Below are 17,379 nucleotides of genomic sequence, written 5' to 3'. Positions count from 1 at the left end.
CCTTCGCAGGCTGATCGAAGTGGTCACTCTCCCACAGCCAGCAGTGCCGGATTAAGCGTACGCAGGGCCCTTAACGTTTTTCTCGTATATTTATTCAACTATAAAAGTATTTATATATCTTTTCATTTAAGAAAGCATATTTAAAATAAATTAAATTTTACTTTATTTTGTTAAATTAGAACTAAAAAGCAATCGTAACATTTATATTTGAAATTGATTGTTTTGTTGTTTTTCTTAATTTTTTAAAATTATTTTCAAAAAATCCATTTTAAGGGGGCCCCTAATCATTGGGGTCCCCAGCGCCGGATTACCGATTAGGCCTAGTCTGGCCTAATGGGTAATCCGGCACTGACAGCCAGTGATGCTCGAGCGTTTAGCAAGCGTGCAAAAGCGCTTAACCTATTTCTGGTCCCGCAGTGGAATGATCGTTAAGACACAATTCCCAGCCGATCACCGAAGTCCAGCATCACTGGCTGTAGTCAGTGTGCGGGTGCGTGACCACTTGGATCAGTCAGCGTAAGAACCGAGGGTGTGCGGTATTGTTCCTCGTTAACTGTGCAAATCGTTGGTCCACCGAAGCGGGGGTGCTTCTCCTTTGCAGAGGATCGAAATTGTGATGGCATGTCTTGCATCCTCAAGGATGTTTCCCACACCGTCGCCAATAGCCCATTGTGCAGCTCTAATGCGACGCAAATGACCAATAAAGACAACTACAGCCTATTTCTGCTTCACTAAAAGATTTGGAGAGGCAATCAGATTTGTGGAACAGAAATAGGTGGCCAAAAGCTTATTATGTAAACAAAGTTTTTTCTTTTTTTTTTTGTCAGTTTAAGCTGATGAAAAGAATAATCAGAATCTGCTTGTGTTTCAGAAATTACGCTTTCTTAATTTTCTAACTCATTTCTTATTTGAAAGTCATATAATAATAAAATGAAGTTTATTTTTTCCACTCAAAAATTAGAATATGCACGGAGCTTTTTCAAACAAGGCATGAAATTAAGCCGAACTACGCTACTATTTACCCGTCCAATGTCAGTTCATGCTCCTTTTTTAACGATACACGAAACAACCATCAAATCATGTGGCTCTTTATACGAGAAATGGAGAAAAACCGGAAGGTTCGGAAAATTACCAAATTCCGACTTGACATTTCAAGTTAAATATTTAGATACATTGAAAGGTTTAAATCTTCCTATCAGCAACCTATCATCTGTCCCTGTAGTTGTTGGCTTACATGGTGCTCCTGGGTCATGCAATGAGTTTAGCAATTTAGCAGAGTTTCTGCATAATAAAGGTGTTAGATTTGTTTCACCCACATTTCCAGGTATTGTTTCATAACCAAGTATTATTCATTTTTATAGTATGCATTTATTTGTGTGTATAGTGAAGGGAAACCCCACTTCTATGTAGCGACCACCTCTATCTAAGACCTATTTGGGAGGCATGGAATTTTTTCCATAGACTTTGTTTTGAAGAAAGCTTAGGAAGATTTCTGTATAGTGATCTATGGCAGATTAATCGCAGTCTTACAAACTTCCGGGCAGCGGCCCGCAAGAAGCTAAAAAATTCGTCACAGAACTGGGCCAACTTTAAAGGCATAACCTGTAGCCACTACCGGGCTAACATCTACATGTTTTTTATTTTAAAACTTGCAAGTTTAAAATCTATTTGGCATCTGATTGTAGCTGGCGCAACAGATCACAAAAAAGTTAACATGTAAACTCCCCAAAAATCTTTTGGAGAGATCATTGAAACCACTCCCAACAACCAGGCAAACATCTGCATCGAATGCAGAAGTGGTTAAATAAGGAAACACACAAAAAAAAAATATCAAAACCAAAAATTTAAGTAAGCAAATGAAAATAATTAGATTAAAATATATTCGAAATATTTGTGTGAGGCTCTTATTTAGAGAGCTCTTTTTGATGATGCAACCTCATGTTGCAGTCAGAGTGTGCTAAAGACGATACTATCTATGATTTACTTTTAACTTTCAGAGTTGAAAGTTAAATTTAGAAAAAAAAGTTATTTTATAAAAACAAACTTCTTCTCATCTTTTAAAGCTAACTAATTTTTGTGATATAAAATGAAATGCAAACTTAAACAGAAAACATATTTGTTTATTTATTTAAAATAGCTTTATCATTCATAATTTATAAATTTGTTTATACACAAAATTATATCAGTTGAGATAATTTCTAAAGATGCTTCATTTTATTTGGTACTTTGGGATTATCCCGTCGACCATTTTTGCTAAACCCAATATTATTAGGTAAGGCAATAAGGTAGCTTCTGCGCAATAACTGCAAATGTTATCATATTTACTGTATAATCTTTGACTACGTGAGTTAGTTTTCTTTAGCATGTTGAATCATACTGCTTTTTTTTTTTTACTCTGCAAACTAATTCAAGTATGGAATTTGCTTAGCACCAAAGAGATTACCATTCATTATATAACACTGCCGAACTACCGAAAACACTTTTATGCATATTTATACGAATTTATGTGGTGACAATAATGACTTGTTTATTTGCTCTTAAAAAACTATCAAGGATTTTTGACTGCTGAATTGATTTATAATAATATATATGGTTGGATTCAAGAATAATTCAATGCGTAATTATAAAAAAAATAGAGGTTTTTACTTTGTTTAAATTCTTATTATGACACTTTTTTATTAAGTTTTTTACACTTAAATTTTTTGTTTTTATTATTATTATTATTTGTTAAATTTGATGTGTTTATTTTGGCAATTACTTTTCATTATGATGGCGCCAAAGATTTGCACATTTTCCTTTAATCATTTAAAAAATCAAAATCATTTTGCTTATAATCATGTACCTTCGATAACAATTTTGAAGTTGATGGAGGTAAACTCTAAGAATGACCAATCTCGATCAACAATAGTTTTGCTGTGAAACGGAGAGTAGTCGCTCTCAAAGGTTTTACGCTGTTACCTTTTCCCTTTATATTTTTTTCATTTGGAAAAAACTTAAAAGCTATTCTTAAAATTATTCTCTAGTAGAGATAAACTTTGCATGCTGATTGATTAAAAAAAAAAAAGTTTAATGTTAAAGTTATGTGCAATGGTTATTTTTATGTACGATTTGTTATCTAAAAAGTCTTTATGTTTCAAGTTTATCTAAATATACTAGTTTAATTTAATTGAAGATATTAGCTATTTTATTTTGATTGAACAATTCTATCTGAAAGATTTCGGTATTGTGATCTGCTCTAGAATAATCGGCAAGTCTTGGAAATTTTTTCTGCACAGGGACCCGCAAGAAGCAAAAAAGAAAAGAAACATAAGGGGACCAATTTGAAGTATAACTCGTTATCACTCTCAGACAAACCTCTATGCGTTTTTTTTTTTTTTTTTTTTTTTTAATATTTGCTAGTTTAAAATCTATTTGGCATTTTGGCCATTGTAGTTAGTGTTACAAATCACTATACCGAAATATCCCCATTTTATAGATTTTACAATGACAGAATTGTTTCCTTTATCTGAAACTAATTCTTTCTTCTTCTAGATTTTTCAAGTTTCCGTCCTGGTGTTTTTAAACATACTGATGAGGAAAAAGCTCAATATGTGAGAGATTTTCTTTCAGCCATATCTGTTCCTAAGTGAGAAGTTCATATATCTTCTTATATTCATATTTTTTTTCCATGTTTGCTTGCTGCTATAGATGGTTTTCAATTTAAAAATATAATGTTAAGTCAATTTATGAAGATTATGTGAAACAATAGTATTCTATGAAATATTTACCATGCTTAATGTTTATGTAAAGTATGTATATTACGACAAATACTATCTAGGCAAAATATTAAAAATTAAAAAAAAAAGAATCATGATAAGGCTATATAATTTTAAAGATTTGCATTTTTCAAAAATACATTTACTTTGAAAAAATAGTGAGGAGGCCTCCTCTGTTAATAACGCCTAATTATACACACCATTCTATAGTATACTTAGGCATTTTATAAAATGCCTCATGTACTAAATGCTTTGCTGAATATGGTTTGTCATTTGGTTTTCACTAGATTGCCTAAGCAATGTATGAAATGTTTTATCATTTCATACATCCATGCCAATTATGTATGCCTTTAGTTTTGCTTTAATAAGTTCTTTTTTTTTATTTATATTATAATTCTTTTGTTCTTAATATTTTGTAGAGTAGACCTTTTAGTATGTCATAGCAGTGCTGTATATCCAGGTTTATTGTTGTGTCTTCACCAAAATCCTGCTATAAAGTCATTAGCCATGTTAAATCCATCTACTTTTTCATTGAAGATGCCGTAAGTAGTTTAAAAATCTATAATTTTTTTTGAGTGAATATAATTAATACAATACCAAGGAATTTTGTCATTGAAATATGTGCCATATAAAATTTTTTTTTTCAATTGTTTGAATGAATATTGCCTCAATGACTTTAACTATAAATATGAGGAATTCAGGCAAAATTGTTGAAAACTTATCAAGTAGTGAACTCTTTGGAAACTTTTTTTCTTTACCTCTTTATTAAAAAAATAATTAATCTTGTTAGTTAAAAGAACTTGGGCGAAAATGATTTAAAAAAATATTTTTGTATATCAAATTATTTTTGTATAACCACCTATCCTTTATATTATTTTTGCTCTATTCTGAATTTTTTTTTAATAAAATTTTTTAAAAACCGTAAATTATTCACTTTAGTTTGAAATTTCTTTAGCCATAAAGTATGAATTCCTTTATTTAAAATGTTAACATTTCATAAATTTCAAACATTCAATAATATGTCAATTTTCTAAAGACTAGAACACAATGTGATTTTAACTAAAAAGAAATTTTATAATTTGATCTTGATAAAACTTTTTAAAGTATCATTTGCAATTTTTATTTTATTTTTACTCTATTCTGTTGTTTTATGTAAAATTATAATAGCTTTAAATTTAATTTTTTGAAGTTGAAACTAATTATTTTAATTCAATTATTTTTGAAATAGTGAAATAGAACTCACATTTTATGTTACTTTTACAAATTTTATTTATTAGAGTGAAACCTCTCGGGAGTGACCACTCTCTGTTCCACAGTAAAATGGTCATAAATGGAAGTTGGTCATTCTTAGGGGTTACCTCCTTTGACTTCAAAATGTTCTCGAAGGTTCAGGATTTTTCGCAAGTGATTTTAATTTTCTTGGTGCATAAAAGCAACTTGTGTTGGCGTCATGAAAACCAGATCAATGGACAAAATTAAATGTAAAAAAAAATGACCCCTAATTATGAGTAAAAACAAATTTACCAATTAGGAATGATAGAACTATTTTAAATAAATAATCAATAAGTTTTTTGTAATTTTGTACCTGAAAAATTAGCTTTAAAAAATGAAAAGAAGTTTGCTTTTACTTTTTTTTTCTAATTTAGCTTTCAACTTTAAAACTTAATCATTGTTGGCATCGCCCTTAGTGCATTCTGTCTGCAACATGAGGTTATCAATCTCTCTCAGTTCTTTAAAAGAGCTCTCTATGTAAGAGCCAATCACATTGTTTTGAATACATTTGAATCTACTTAATTCTTTTGTTAATATTTTTGTTTATATAATTTTTTGTGTTTTTTTTTATTTGATCTTTTCCACATTTGGTGCACAAGTTTGCCCGGTTGGTGGGAGAGGTTTTGTGGTCTCTCCCAAAGATTTTCTTCAACACAAAGTCTATGGAAAAACATCCGTGCTCCACAAAAGTGTATATAGATCACGATACAGAAGTAGTCTTTCCTTGAGGTTTCACTGTACTAACTTGTGGTACCTTTAAAAAATTGTCATAAAATATTACATCCTTTATTGTCTATGAATAAACAATGTAATTTATAGATTATGAGTATTTTCATTTTGAAATATTTGTTATTTAATTCAACTCATTAATTGGCTATTTTTCCTAATGAAAAATGCTTTCCAGGGCAATTAATTATTATCAAGGTTTGAAACTGATGGTAAAAGCAAGTGAAAGTCCTGTTTTTTTAAAGATCATGGAAACAATTTGTCCTATTATTTTAAAATTGGCAAAAATTCCTGTGAGAGTGGATAAGTTCTTAGATCCTTTGTTATCAGCAACTGTTATGGCACGTACAAATATTCCAGAGGTATGAATAAAACGTTTCTTTTAGTGGAAAAGAGAAATGTATGAATGATGACTGTTTTAAAAAATCTTTGTATGTTTTTTTGTAATGTTGATCTTACTTATTTATCTGTTAATGCATTATAGCAAAATTATTACATTAGACATTATTCACTTATGTTTTTTATTGAAACTTTTCATTTGAAAAATTAATAAAGGATATAAGTTTTAGTTTAATAGTCTCAGAAACATCACTGAACTTAGCATGGCTCTGTTTTAACCATTTTATTCAGGGCCTTTGAATATTCTCTTTCTGTGGAGCAGCTTGCTTATAATTTTACCTAAATGATTGAAATAGATAAAATTTAATTATTTTAAACATTTCATTCCTAAGAATTGTCAACTTATTTTTTTCTTTTGTGAATATTTTTTGTTTATAGCTACTATTATTTATATTATTGTTTTTAAATTTTATTAAGTATTTATGAAGTTCCAGATAAGTAAAAGTTGAATTGAGAAATTTTATGTTTCTGGGACTTGCTTAAATAATCCTCTAAAAATATTTCAATATATTTTATTTTTGAATTCTGAAATTGTGATTGATGTCTGTGCCTGCTTTTATTGTGCAAGGTTTGTAGTAAAAAACAAATATTTTGATTTTTAAATGCTAAAAATAAATATAATTGGCATGGAGCCCTGGCCAAGGGCCTCATATGTCGCACTCTAACTACAGCTGTGCATTTAACTTAAACAAGGGGAAAACGGTGAATTCTAGTAATCTCTTGAAACTCTAGTTTCAAGTAAATAATATATTTGAAAATTTTTTAATTTTATTATTTTTATCTTTTAAAAATATTTTGGAATTTTAAATTTGGATTTATTGGAAGGAAGAATTCAACACAAATTCACAGTTTTTTTTTCTCCTTTTTTTTAAAAAAAAGTTTCATGGTTTCATTATGCATAATAATTATTTATATAAATATTTATTTAAATATAAATATTTATTTAAATATAAATATTTTTTTAAATATAAATATTTATTTAAATATGAATATTTATTTAAATATAAATATTTATTTAAATATTTGTATAAATATTATAAATTACATGCCTAAATATTTTATTATAATTTTTAAACTTTATTCATTGTGGCAAGACAAATTGCTGTATTAAACAAAACTAATCTTAATTTCAATCAGTATCTATCATTGATAAAGTTTAAGTTGTCTTTTTTTTTTTTTTTTTTTTTTTGAAAAGTACCTAACATTAGAATTAATTTTCATATTAAGAATTCCTTAAAATCAATGTAATCAAAAACTGTCGTATGCAAATTTTGTTTATAATCTTCTAAATTGAATGAAAAGAAATTAAAGCATGTTGAAAGAAAATTTGAATTCTAGGAGCAGTTTTAATAAGTGAAAAATTAAAATAAAATGAAGATTTGAAATAATTGAGTATAGAATTTTATTTTTATTTGTTAACATATGAGGTTTTGTTTTAAAATGATTAAATTAAAAAAAATTTAATTAGTGTTTGTTACTAAATATAAAAGAGTATATTATAAATTATACCGTAATATATCCAAATTGCAGCATAAATTATATTAAATTATACCGTATTAAAAAAGGTATACTTCAAAACTGTTGAAATGTGCTGTTTTATTATTACTATTATTGCTGTGATATACATTATTTTTTTATTCTGTTAAAACCGTAAAAATTGTTTCATAATTTAAAATGATTTTAACAGAAAGTGTTCTAAAATTCTAATTAAGTATAGAAAAATTGCTGCATGAACATTTTTTATAAATTTTTTATGTTTTCCCACAAACTTTTTCATAAAAATTTGTTTTTTTTTAGTTTAAATGAGAATAAAATATATTGTTACATTCAACATTTCATTTTTATGTGGTTTTATAATATGTTTGATATTTCTATCTTTATCATTTTTCCTTTTTAATTTTAAAAGATCTGAATTTTGTTAGTCAAAAGAAAAGTTCCACAAGCTTGCATCGTCAGGATTTCCTATTTTTTATGCTTTTAGTGAAGATGATAAACTGATTGGAGGACAAAATGCTTCTGAGTTAGCAACGCTCCTTGGTGCTCAATTCTCTGATATTTGTTACATAAATAAGCATGGAGTTATTGAAAAAAAAGGTTTGTCTAAGTTCTCAATTGACTTTAGTTCATTAAAATTTCATCTCATGCTTTCTAAATTGTTTTAAAAGTTATTAAATCTTTTAATCTGTCATCTTATTTATTTTTGTTCTTTGATAAAGAATTGAAACTTTTGTGATCTGATGGAATATAACTTGTGTCTACTAAAATATCAGCCTCTTGTGGGAGTCTAATTAATAACTGCCAACTTACCATTATTCTATCCTAGATAGGAATTGTATGCACCTGTTTACAAAATCACAATTACAAAAGTCTCAATATTTTTTTAAACCTTAAATAAACCTATTACTTATTTAATCTTTGTGTTAAGAAACAAACATAGTGCTACAAAAATTTCAAGCTTTTCATTGTTTTGCTCAATTTGTTTGAAATAATCTCTTAAAAAATAAGTGGTTTTTATTATAGATATAACTTTAAGTTATACTTTATAAGAAAAATATATTTTTAGGTCAAGAAACCTCTAGACTGAAGGTCATGTCCTTTGAAAACGGTTCCCACTATGTATTTTGGAAATATTCAGACATAATAAATGCAGCGGTCTACGATTTTTTAATGCAGCACATAACTGACAATGTCCAAAGCTGAAATTAGAGTAAGAAAAAAATCTTTACTTGCTTACTATGAATACTTCGTCACTATGCATATTGAAAAATGAATTTGCATAAAAAATAGTATATTTCATCTTTATTTTTTATCTTTTATAATTTTCGGTAAATTTCGAACAACAGAAAAACTGTATTGCCATAGTTTTTACATAAAAAAACCTCCCTAGCAGAAAAAAAAAGAATTTAGGAGACTCCATCAAAGCTGTATTTCTTATAAACAATATTAGCTGTGAAAAAGTTATCATTGTGATAAATCATTTTTAATTATTGTAAAATAGGCTTTCTTATGTTTTTTTTTACATACTTTTTAATTGACACAAAGTCGCCACTCTAACTGCCACAACATATTAAATAAACAAAAACACTTAAGGATTTATATTTGCAGGGGTAATTGTGAGTCCAAGTCAAAATTCTGGAAAATTTCTTGAGTTAAAAAAAAAACAAAAAACAAAAACAGTTTAAATTGAAAAATTAGAAAAAAATTTATACAAGTTTTTTTTTCCCTTTTTCTCAATATTTCTAATCTTAATTAAAATATATTTAAAATTTTACACATACCTATGATGACCTGGAGAAGTAATTAAAATTTATAAATATATCTTTATTTCTTGAGTTTATGATTATAATAACTATTTACTGATAAAAAATGAATATTAATCCTGAATATAAGCTTATAAAGTATCTGGCTCTCCCTTACAAACAATTAAAGTAAACTGTGTTTTTAAGTTTCACCTTTGAAAATTTAGTTTCCGGAAACTTCTGTAATCAATGATTTTTTTGAAACATTTGGACCTTTGATCTCCGGAAATTTCCTGATCACTGTTAGCGAAATTTGTTAGCGAAAAATCCGGAAATCCATATTTTTTCCGGAGCACAATCAGCCCTGTATTTGATAATATTTTGTGTTTATTATTCTAGGAATCTGAATATTAACTTTTCGCATTAATAATGATACTGAAAATGCGAACATGATTTTTTAACATTAATTTTGAGCAGAATTCTTGGAACTGAGCAAAAAATTCAAATTATCCAGAACTTTGATCTAAATAGCTTAGATTATCAACAGTTTACTGCACTTCATATGCAAACACATTTAGTTAAAAGATGAAGTCTAGGTTATTTTTCCTATGAAAAAATTAATGTATAAGTTCACTCAATTTGTAATCATTTTGTATTAAAATTAATTACAGATAATCATCCCCACTTCATTGCATGTCTGATAATTGAATAACCTACTTACATGAATAAAATTTAGTGGAATCAAATTATTTTACATGAAATCGGTATTTTTTCATTTAAACAATTATTTATAGTTGCCAGTCCTCGCTTAATGGAACTAAAAAGAGAAAAAGAATTTTTTTTTTGAATTGCTTTACTAGGTAGAATGTACTTTCCGTTTTTCAATAAAGAAGATAATACAATACACTTCCATGAGGACTTCCTGTTCATTTTTAGATCCAAACAGCTGTTATTAGGGGGATGTTTAAGATTTAACAATTTCAGGAGTGATTATATTCTCGGGGGTATCCCAAAATTCCGGGTTTTCCATATTATTTAAAAATTAGGAGTAGGTATATGATTTTTCTGGGAATATCGCGGAAATCCGCGTTTCTTAAGACCATTGGTTCTCGGACTTTCGCTAATCAAAAACTTATAATCTGACGAAATTTTCTCGGAAATCCTCAATCAAATATCAAATTTTAAAACTTTTGCTTATTCCCGCTAACGAGACACTTACACGATTCTTCCCCCGATTGGTTCTTTTGGTATGGCCTATTATCGCCATTTTGAATATTTGAAACTGTGCCGGAATCCACTAATTTTGGGATTCCTATTCAGGCTTTTTGAATACCAAAATCGATTTTCGTATTTACCTAATTTAAAAGTTACACGTTGCGATTCGTATTCACATGATTTAAAAACCCACTGTCGCGATTCATATTCACACAATTTTAAAATTCAATATCGCGATTCTTGTAAGAACTAAGATTTTTCTTAAATTAGCTACTATAAAGGTGTGATATTCTTCATTGATAAGTAATTTAATTATAAATATTATTTAAAAAAATATCTGTTTTTTGCACCCAACATTTTCAGGGTTTTTCACTTCACTTTCGTGTCAAAATCACCCCTGAGTAAACAAGGGAAGAGTGTTACCTGTCTTTACTCACTTCACTAAGAATGAAAAAAAGTAAGGAGTAGAGAATTATTCAGTTAAATGTATGTCAAAGCTGTATTTCTTCGGAAGGAAATAAATAGCATTACATTATGCATATTATGTTTTCATGACAATTGATTTATTTTTGTATAAATTTAAATATCATTTATATCTTTTGATATTAACACTTAAAGCTCTTTTATAACAGCTAATTGATCATTAAAATGACTTTATTCCCTCAAAAAATTTTACAATGTATACATGCCAAAGTAAAATTTCATAAAAACGTAGCATTTATGATTGACTTATGTATTCTCCTTATAATCGAACAACCCTTTGTTTGAATACAGTTGACTGAAAACAGTGGTTTATACATTGAATGGGGGGCTGGCTGTATTTTAACAAAATTAGTTATGTTAAATAACTTTGTTGTATTTTAAGCTTTTTTTTCTTTCAAAAATGAATAAGAATGTAAATTAGTTTTGTATTCTTCTTAAAATCACTAAGTTGTAAATATATTTTCAAACATGGATTTTTTTAAGTAAAATCATAAGTTAAAATATTGTTCTAACCTAATCAACAAATTATAAAATTATAATAAAATAAGAATATTTTCTCCTCTTATTTAATATATTTTACAATGCAATGGCAATGAAGTAAAATCAAATTTCTTTAACTTTTTTTTTTCATGAGTCTTTAAGAACAAGATGTTAAGTTGTTAATGTAAAAATGTATAAAATAATTAGTTTGAAAAATTGAATTACTTAATTAGATGTTTGAACTTTTTGATTTAATGTTGAAGGTTTTGTGTGATAGATTTCAGCAATTTTCTGATATAAAAGTTTGAAAACTATTATCGAAAAATTTTTTAATTAATGAATTGTGCAGCATTGTAATTTTCTATTTCATGAAACGTTTCTTTCATTTTGTTTTAGATGTTTAAAACGTAAGTTATTATTGCTGAAGAATCATAATCCCTTGGATTAGCTTTAAGACATGAAGAGTTTATCTAAAGAAGTATACATATAAAAAAAAATTATGGTTGATGGTGATAGGTTGAAAAAATGTATTATTTATTTTATTTCATAACCATTGATAAACAGCGGCCCAATTTTCTGGGTGATTATTTATTTATTTATTTGTCTTTTTTTCTTGAAATCATAATAAATATTATTCATCCATTTTATTTATTGTGTGGATTTTTATACAGATACTTTTAGGCATTAATTTCCATTCATAAATCAAACTGATATAACTAAATATTTTCTTGGCCTATTAATTAATGAATTTTAGTTTAAAATCTTAGATTACACTGAAAATTAGTCTTCTCTTTAATATTTATTTATTTCTGTCTATTGGCTACTTTTACAAACTACTTAAAAATTTTCTCAATATAAATTAGGTCAGAATATGATGTAAGCAAAAAATATTTTCGGTTGTTTCGATGCCTCTGCTAATTACATAATTACTCAGGCCTCTACATTACGCTTACTACACCATCTTGGATAACAGTTTGGTGGTACAAAAATATTCAGTATTTTATGTGTGGAGTTGTAGTGGCTCGGATAGAGTACTCGCCTCCCATTGACGTGACCTGGGTTCAAATCCCAGCGATGACTGGTCGAAATAAATTCCGCACCTGCCTCGCACTGACCACCGTGCTGACATAAATTATCTTCAGCGGTAGACAGATCATGGGCTAGAGGCCCTTTGCCATCAGGCTAACTGAAAGGGTTTTCGGACCTTTCCTCTCCTTGTAACGCAAATGTTGGTTAGTTCGATCAAAAAGTCCTCAAGGAAGGCAAATTTCTTCCAATACTTGATCCAGGAGTTCCCTTGTCTTCTGAATTGGGTTCAAAATTACAAGGCTATGGAGTTGAACATTAGTAGTCGTAAACTAAAAAATTGGGTAGTTTCAACTGCTGTTAAAAAATATATATATTTAATGTGTCAAGTATTTGTTGAAGTGAGCAATTTCTGCTGTTTTATTTGTCAAGTAATTTATTTATGAGTTTATTATTTAAAATATAGCTATTGTTATTTTATTGTAAACTCAAAAATTGGGTAGTTTCAACTGCGGTTAAAAAATATATATAGTTTATGTGTCACGTATTTGTTGAAGTGAATAATTTCTGTTGTTTTATTTGTCAAGTAATTTATTTATTAGTTTATTATTTAAAATATAGCTATTGTTATTTAGCAAAACGTTTAAATTTATTGAACAGTTTTAAAAATTAAGCAAATTTAAAAGATTAGTTACGGAGGTTGGGAATTGTCTGGTTGAAACCTATTTCTTACAGGACACTGGAAGAAGTGTAAAATTATCAATACAATTAGCTATTTAGCAGTAAGTAAAAAAAGTTTAAATTTAATAAAATAGTTTAAATTAACAGGTAAAATTTAATAAAATATATTTTGAGACTGTTGAATTATGACAAGATATGATGCACATCAAAGAAAATTATTTAAACATAAAATACTTTAAAATTTTAGTACAGAAGAAGCGAATGATATTTTGAATAAATTGAAAAAAGAAATCATTTATATAAATGCCCTAAAATTAAAAAATGGAAATTCGTTGTATAGACTTCAGAAAAAACTTGCAGCCTATGGTGAAGGAACAGAACATACTTTTTCGGAGTCAACATTTAAAGGTGAACTCTGACGCTGTTAATGTTAAAACAATTGGCCGCAGAAATGTGTTCTCTCTAGTTTAAATTTGTTCTGATCAATTTTATCGAAACGGTTACAAAAAAATTGGAAAACATCAAGATGATGTAAGAGAATTGGTGGATGCTTTTTCTTTTGGAGCTGAACTCACGTTTGTATAACAAAGAAAATACATTAAAGATGTCAACATTGGTTTAGAGAGAGGGAGTGTTTTAATCCGCCCATTCTCTAAACTAAATTTAGAAAATCCTCCAGGAAGAAACAATATTTGTTTCAATTGACATTCACGAACATCACCGAACCTCAATTGACCTTTAGAATGATTGAAAAAAGATGGACAATGAAGAAAAATTAGTAAAAAAATTGGAAAAAAAATATGACAATCAAAGCTGACGTCATCAGGGGGGTACCAGCTTTGAATTTTCATAAAATGAAAAACTTTTTCTATCAAGAAAGCAAGACAAAAGTCAAAAATTCGCTTTCTCTGTACCCCAGAAGTTTTGCCCATGTCCAGGAATACATAAAATACAAGAAAAAGTAGTAGAATTTGTTATACATTACGATTTAAATTACAGAAGCATAAAACAGTAGAATAAAAACAAGACAAATATAGAAGGAAAGTAAGATAGAAAAATTTACTGATGTAATACAAAATAACATACTATTAAAAATGCAGAAGCATAAACATTCCTTAGAATAAAACAAGACAAATACAGTAGAAAAGTAAACTAGTAGGAAAGTTTACTAATTTTTCTTCATTGTCTCATTTGTTTAATTCCTCTTGGTTTCTCTGCTGCTAAGCGTATTTTTTCCATTTGGATGTTTTATTTTTAATTTTATTAATTATTTTGCATTAATATTTTGATTCCTTTTCTATATTGTCATTTTCAAATCTGGTTTCAGCTGCAATTTTTGCGCTTTTTCTGTTTTGAAATATTCTTAATTTTATTTAATATTTTTTAATTTTATTAATTTTTTGCATTAATATTTTGAATTCTTTCCTATATTGAAAAAAGGTGGACTAATTAACTCATCTTGACTTATGAAAATATTGCAAATCGGAAGAAAAAAATTATTTTTGAAATATATATATAGCATAATAAATTAAAACAAAAAAACACGATGAAAATTAAGAAAAACAATAAGTTTTATTTATTGCGCATAAGCTGCAAGTAAATAGAACTCATAAAATAAGTTCAAAATGTAGAGAAAACAAGGGAAGAATTACAGAACAATGAAAAAGGGGAAAAAATAATAATAAAAATAACAAAAACCGTAAGGGAAAAAAAAAAATTTTTTTTTTAAAAATCCGGAAAATAAAAGATATAATCTTTTCATCACCTCACACGATTATATCCGCAAAAAAGAGTGCTTTCTAATATTGCATCAATATAGCCAAAGCAAAATATATCTATCAATACAATAGTGTGAGAAGTACTCAAAAAATTACAGCAAATAAAATAGAACACATTCTATTTTATTTGTTGTAATTTTTTTGGTATTTTTCTGGTAATTTTTCGAGGTATAAAAGGATTGTGATCCCCAGCAATAATGTATGCCACAAGACACTAAGGGTCTCCTCTAAGAGTACCACACGGACTAAGATATTTTTTTTTTTTTTTTTAAAGTTTCATCTGTGGTGTTTTAGCACCTTTTTTTTTATAAATATTTATCAGAACAATCAAAGTATTGGTACTGGCACTAAGTATTGGTACGAAGTAATGTTTAAGCTTTTAGAACCAAATTAGAATGAAAGTATAAAATTAAGTTATGAATGTATTTATTTTAAATGAAAATTTGTCAAAAAAAGTTGATTTTTGGATTATTTTTAATTTTTCCTTTATGTACACAGAAAAGAAGCATTATAATGTAAACATTAAAAAAAAAAAATTATGCGAATGTATTAGAATAGTCTCTAATAAAATAAATCCAAATAATACATGTGATAAGTGTCCTAAAATTCAGGTTTATCAGAATATTAGTTCTGAAGAAGGTTTTCATTTCGTCAAGGCCGAATTACCCATTAGGCCAGACTAGGCCATGGCCTGGGGCCCCCTTAAAAAAATTTTTTTGAAAATAAATTTTAAAAAATTAAGAAAAACAATGATTTAAAAAAAAAATCAATTCCAAATTTATATTAATAAAATACGATAATTTTTTTAGTTCTAACTTAACAAAATGAAGTAAAATTTAATTTATTATTATTTATTTTTATTTTAAATTTGCTTTCTTAAATGAAAAAATACTTTTATAATTGAATAAGTAAAAAATATACGAGAAAAAAAAAATTAAATCTAAGGGCCCCAAAAATTGGAATGGCATTTCGTCATTAAATTCGCAGTTTTGAAATGTCGTCAAAAGAAAAGGGTTGCTATGTTAAGGAGTTGCACAAAGAACATTTGGAAAATCTTTCAAATGCAGCAAAAATGAAAATTGCGTTAGAATTTTTTAAATCTGCAATTCATTATAAAGTAAAAATTAAGATATGTGGTTTTTGATTGAAAAGCTTCAAGCGAACGTCCTAAATTCGATCACATTTGAAGCCGATTTAGTATCAGAATATTAGAGTAATATGCCTCAATAATTAATTGTAACTATCCTAATGTTTTTATCAAAATTTTATTTTATTTTATATATGATTTATCCGAATCACATATTATTTCGGTTAAAATAAAAATATTTCACTCTTATGAACAACTATTAAAGAAACTAAAAAAAAAATTTAAAAAAAACTCCAAAAGATGTATTTTATTTACACAATTCATATGTACAGTCCGCAAAAAAAAAAACGAATCACCCTGAATAACTTTCGTTCTAATGATCGGATTTTCACGAACTAAGTGTCAATCTTAATGGTTCTTGGGGGTGACCTCAAATATGCTAATTAATTAGTGCTAACTATTAATTTAGTTGAGAAATCAGACACAAAAACGTACTTTCTCTGAATAAACATATATTTTTTTTTACATATTTGGAATCTAGACACTTGAATTAGGGGGGGTAGGCAAAATTTTAAGAAAATTGGGTGGTAAATTGGGCAGCAATAAAGGTTTATATATTTGGCGATAGTCCAGAAAACCGCCAAGAAAAGTCGCCTGTGCAAATTAATATTTTAAGGTAACCCATTGACTAATTCAAAAGAGGAATGCTTCATTTTACGAGGTTGCTAGGCAACCACGCTCTGACTGTAAAAAAAATTGAAATAATGTTTGTGATTGCTGGGAGAGGTTTAATTAATTGTTAACAGTAAATATCTCGAAGTTTCTAGGCAATAGACAATTTTTAAGCTGATTTCTGTCCAAAAAGCAAAAAAAAAAAAAAAAAAATTTTTTTAAATCCCACTTGAAAAGAAAATTTGTATCGATTTATAAATTATTTATGATTTTCTAAGTTTTTAGAATTTAAATACATGAACTTTTTATCTGATATTATATAGATTATGCTGTTTTTGCTATATTTATTCGAGGATTTCATACTAAAATTAAATTAACATAACTTATTATAGCTATATAAAAAAACTTGAGGGATAATCATTTTTACAGCTTTAATCGAGTCTTATAGGCAAGAAAGTTTTAAAAAAAGAAAAAAATTGTTTAGTAATTCTAATGCAAATTCACAAGGTTTTATATAATTTGCGAGATTTCTTTTTTCTATAACTCAAGGAATTGCTGAATGTTTA

At 27.5% G+C, this 17,379-nt stretch overlaps 1 protein-coding gene across 2 annotated transcripts; it reads left to right on the top strand.

Annotated features, from left to right (window-relative positions):
- The first annotated feature begins 760 nt into the window (after positions 1–760).
- LOC107438608 (uncharacterized) lies at positions 761–12,216 on the top strand. Of its 2 annotated transcripts, XM_016050925.4 has the most exons (7): positions 761–1,324; positions 3,532–3,625; positions 4,175–4,297; positions 5,932–6,115; positions 8,075–8,246; positions 8,716–8,859; positions 11,966–12,216. In XM_016050925.4, exons 1-6 carry the CDS (start codon positions 931–933, stop codon positions 8,850–8,852), a joined length of 1,104 nt encoding a protein of 367 aa, XP_015906411.3. In that variant the 5' UTR covers positions 761–930; the 3' UTR covers positions 8,853–8,859; positions 11,966–12,216. The 2 variants fall into 2 exon arrangements, with proteins under 2 accessions (XP_015906411.3, XP_042896461.2); XM_043040527.3 differs by lacking the exon at positions 8,716–8,859 and having other exon boundaries at positions 815–1,324; positions 11,966–12,164.
- The last annotated feature ends 5,163 nt before the right edge of the window (positions 12,217–17,379 follow it).

This window comes from Parasteatoda tepidariorum, chromosome 6 (genome assembly GCF_982258835.1).
Source record: "Parasteatoda tepidariorum strain Cologne lab strain chromosome 6, Ptep-v5.0, whole genome shotgun sequence".
In the NCBI taxonomy this organism is placed as follows: Eukaryota; Metazoa; Arthropoda; class Arachnida; order Araneae; family Theridiidae; genus Parasteatoda; species Parasteatoda tepidariorum.
The sequence above is the reverse complement of the archived record's forward strand: the minus strand, read 5'-3'. Positions and strand labels throughout refer to the sequence as shown.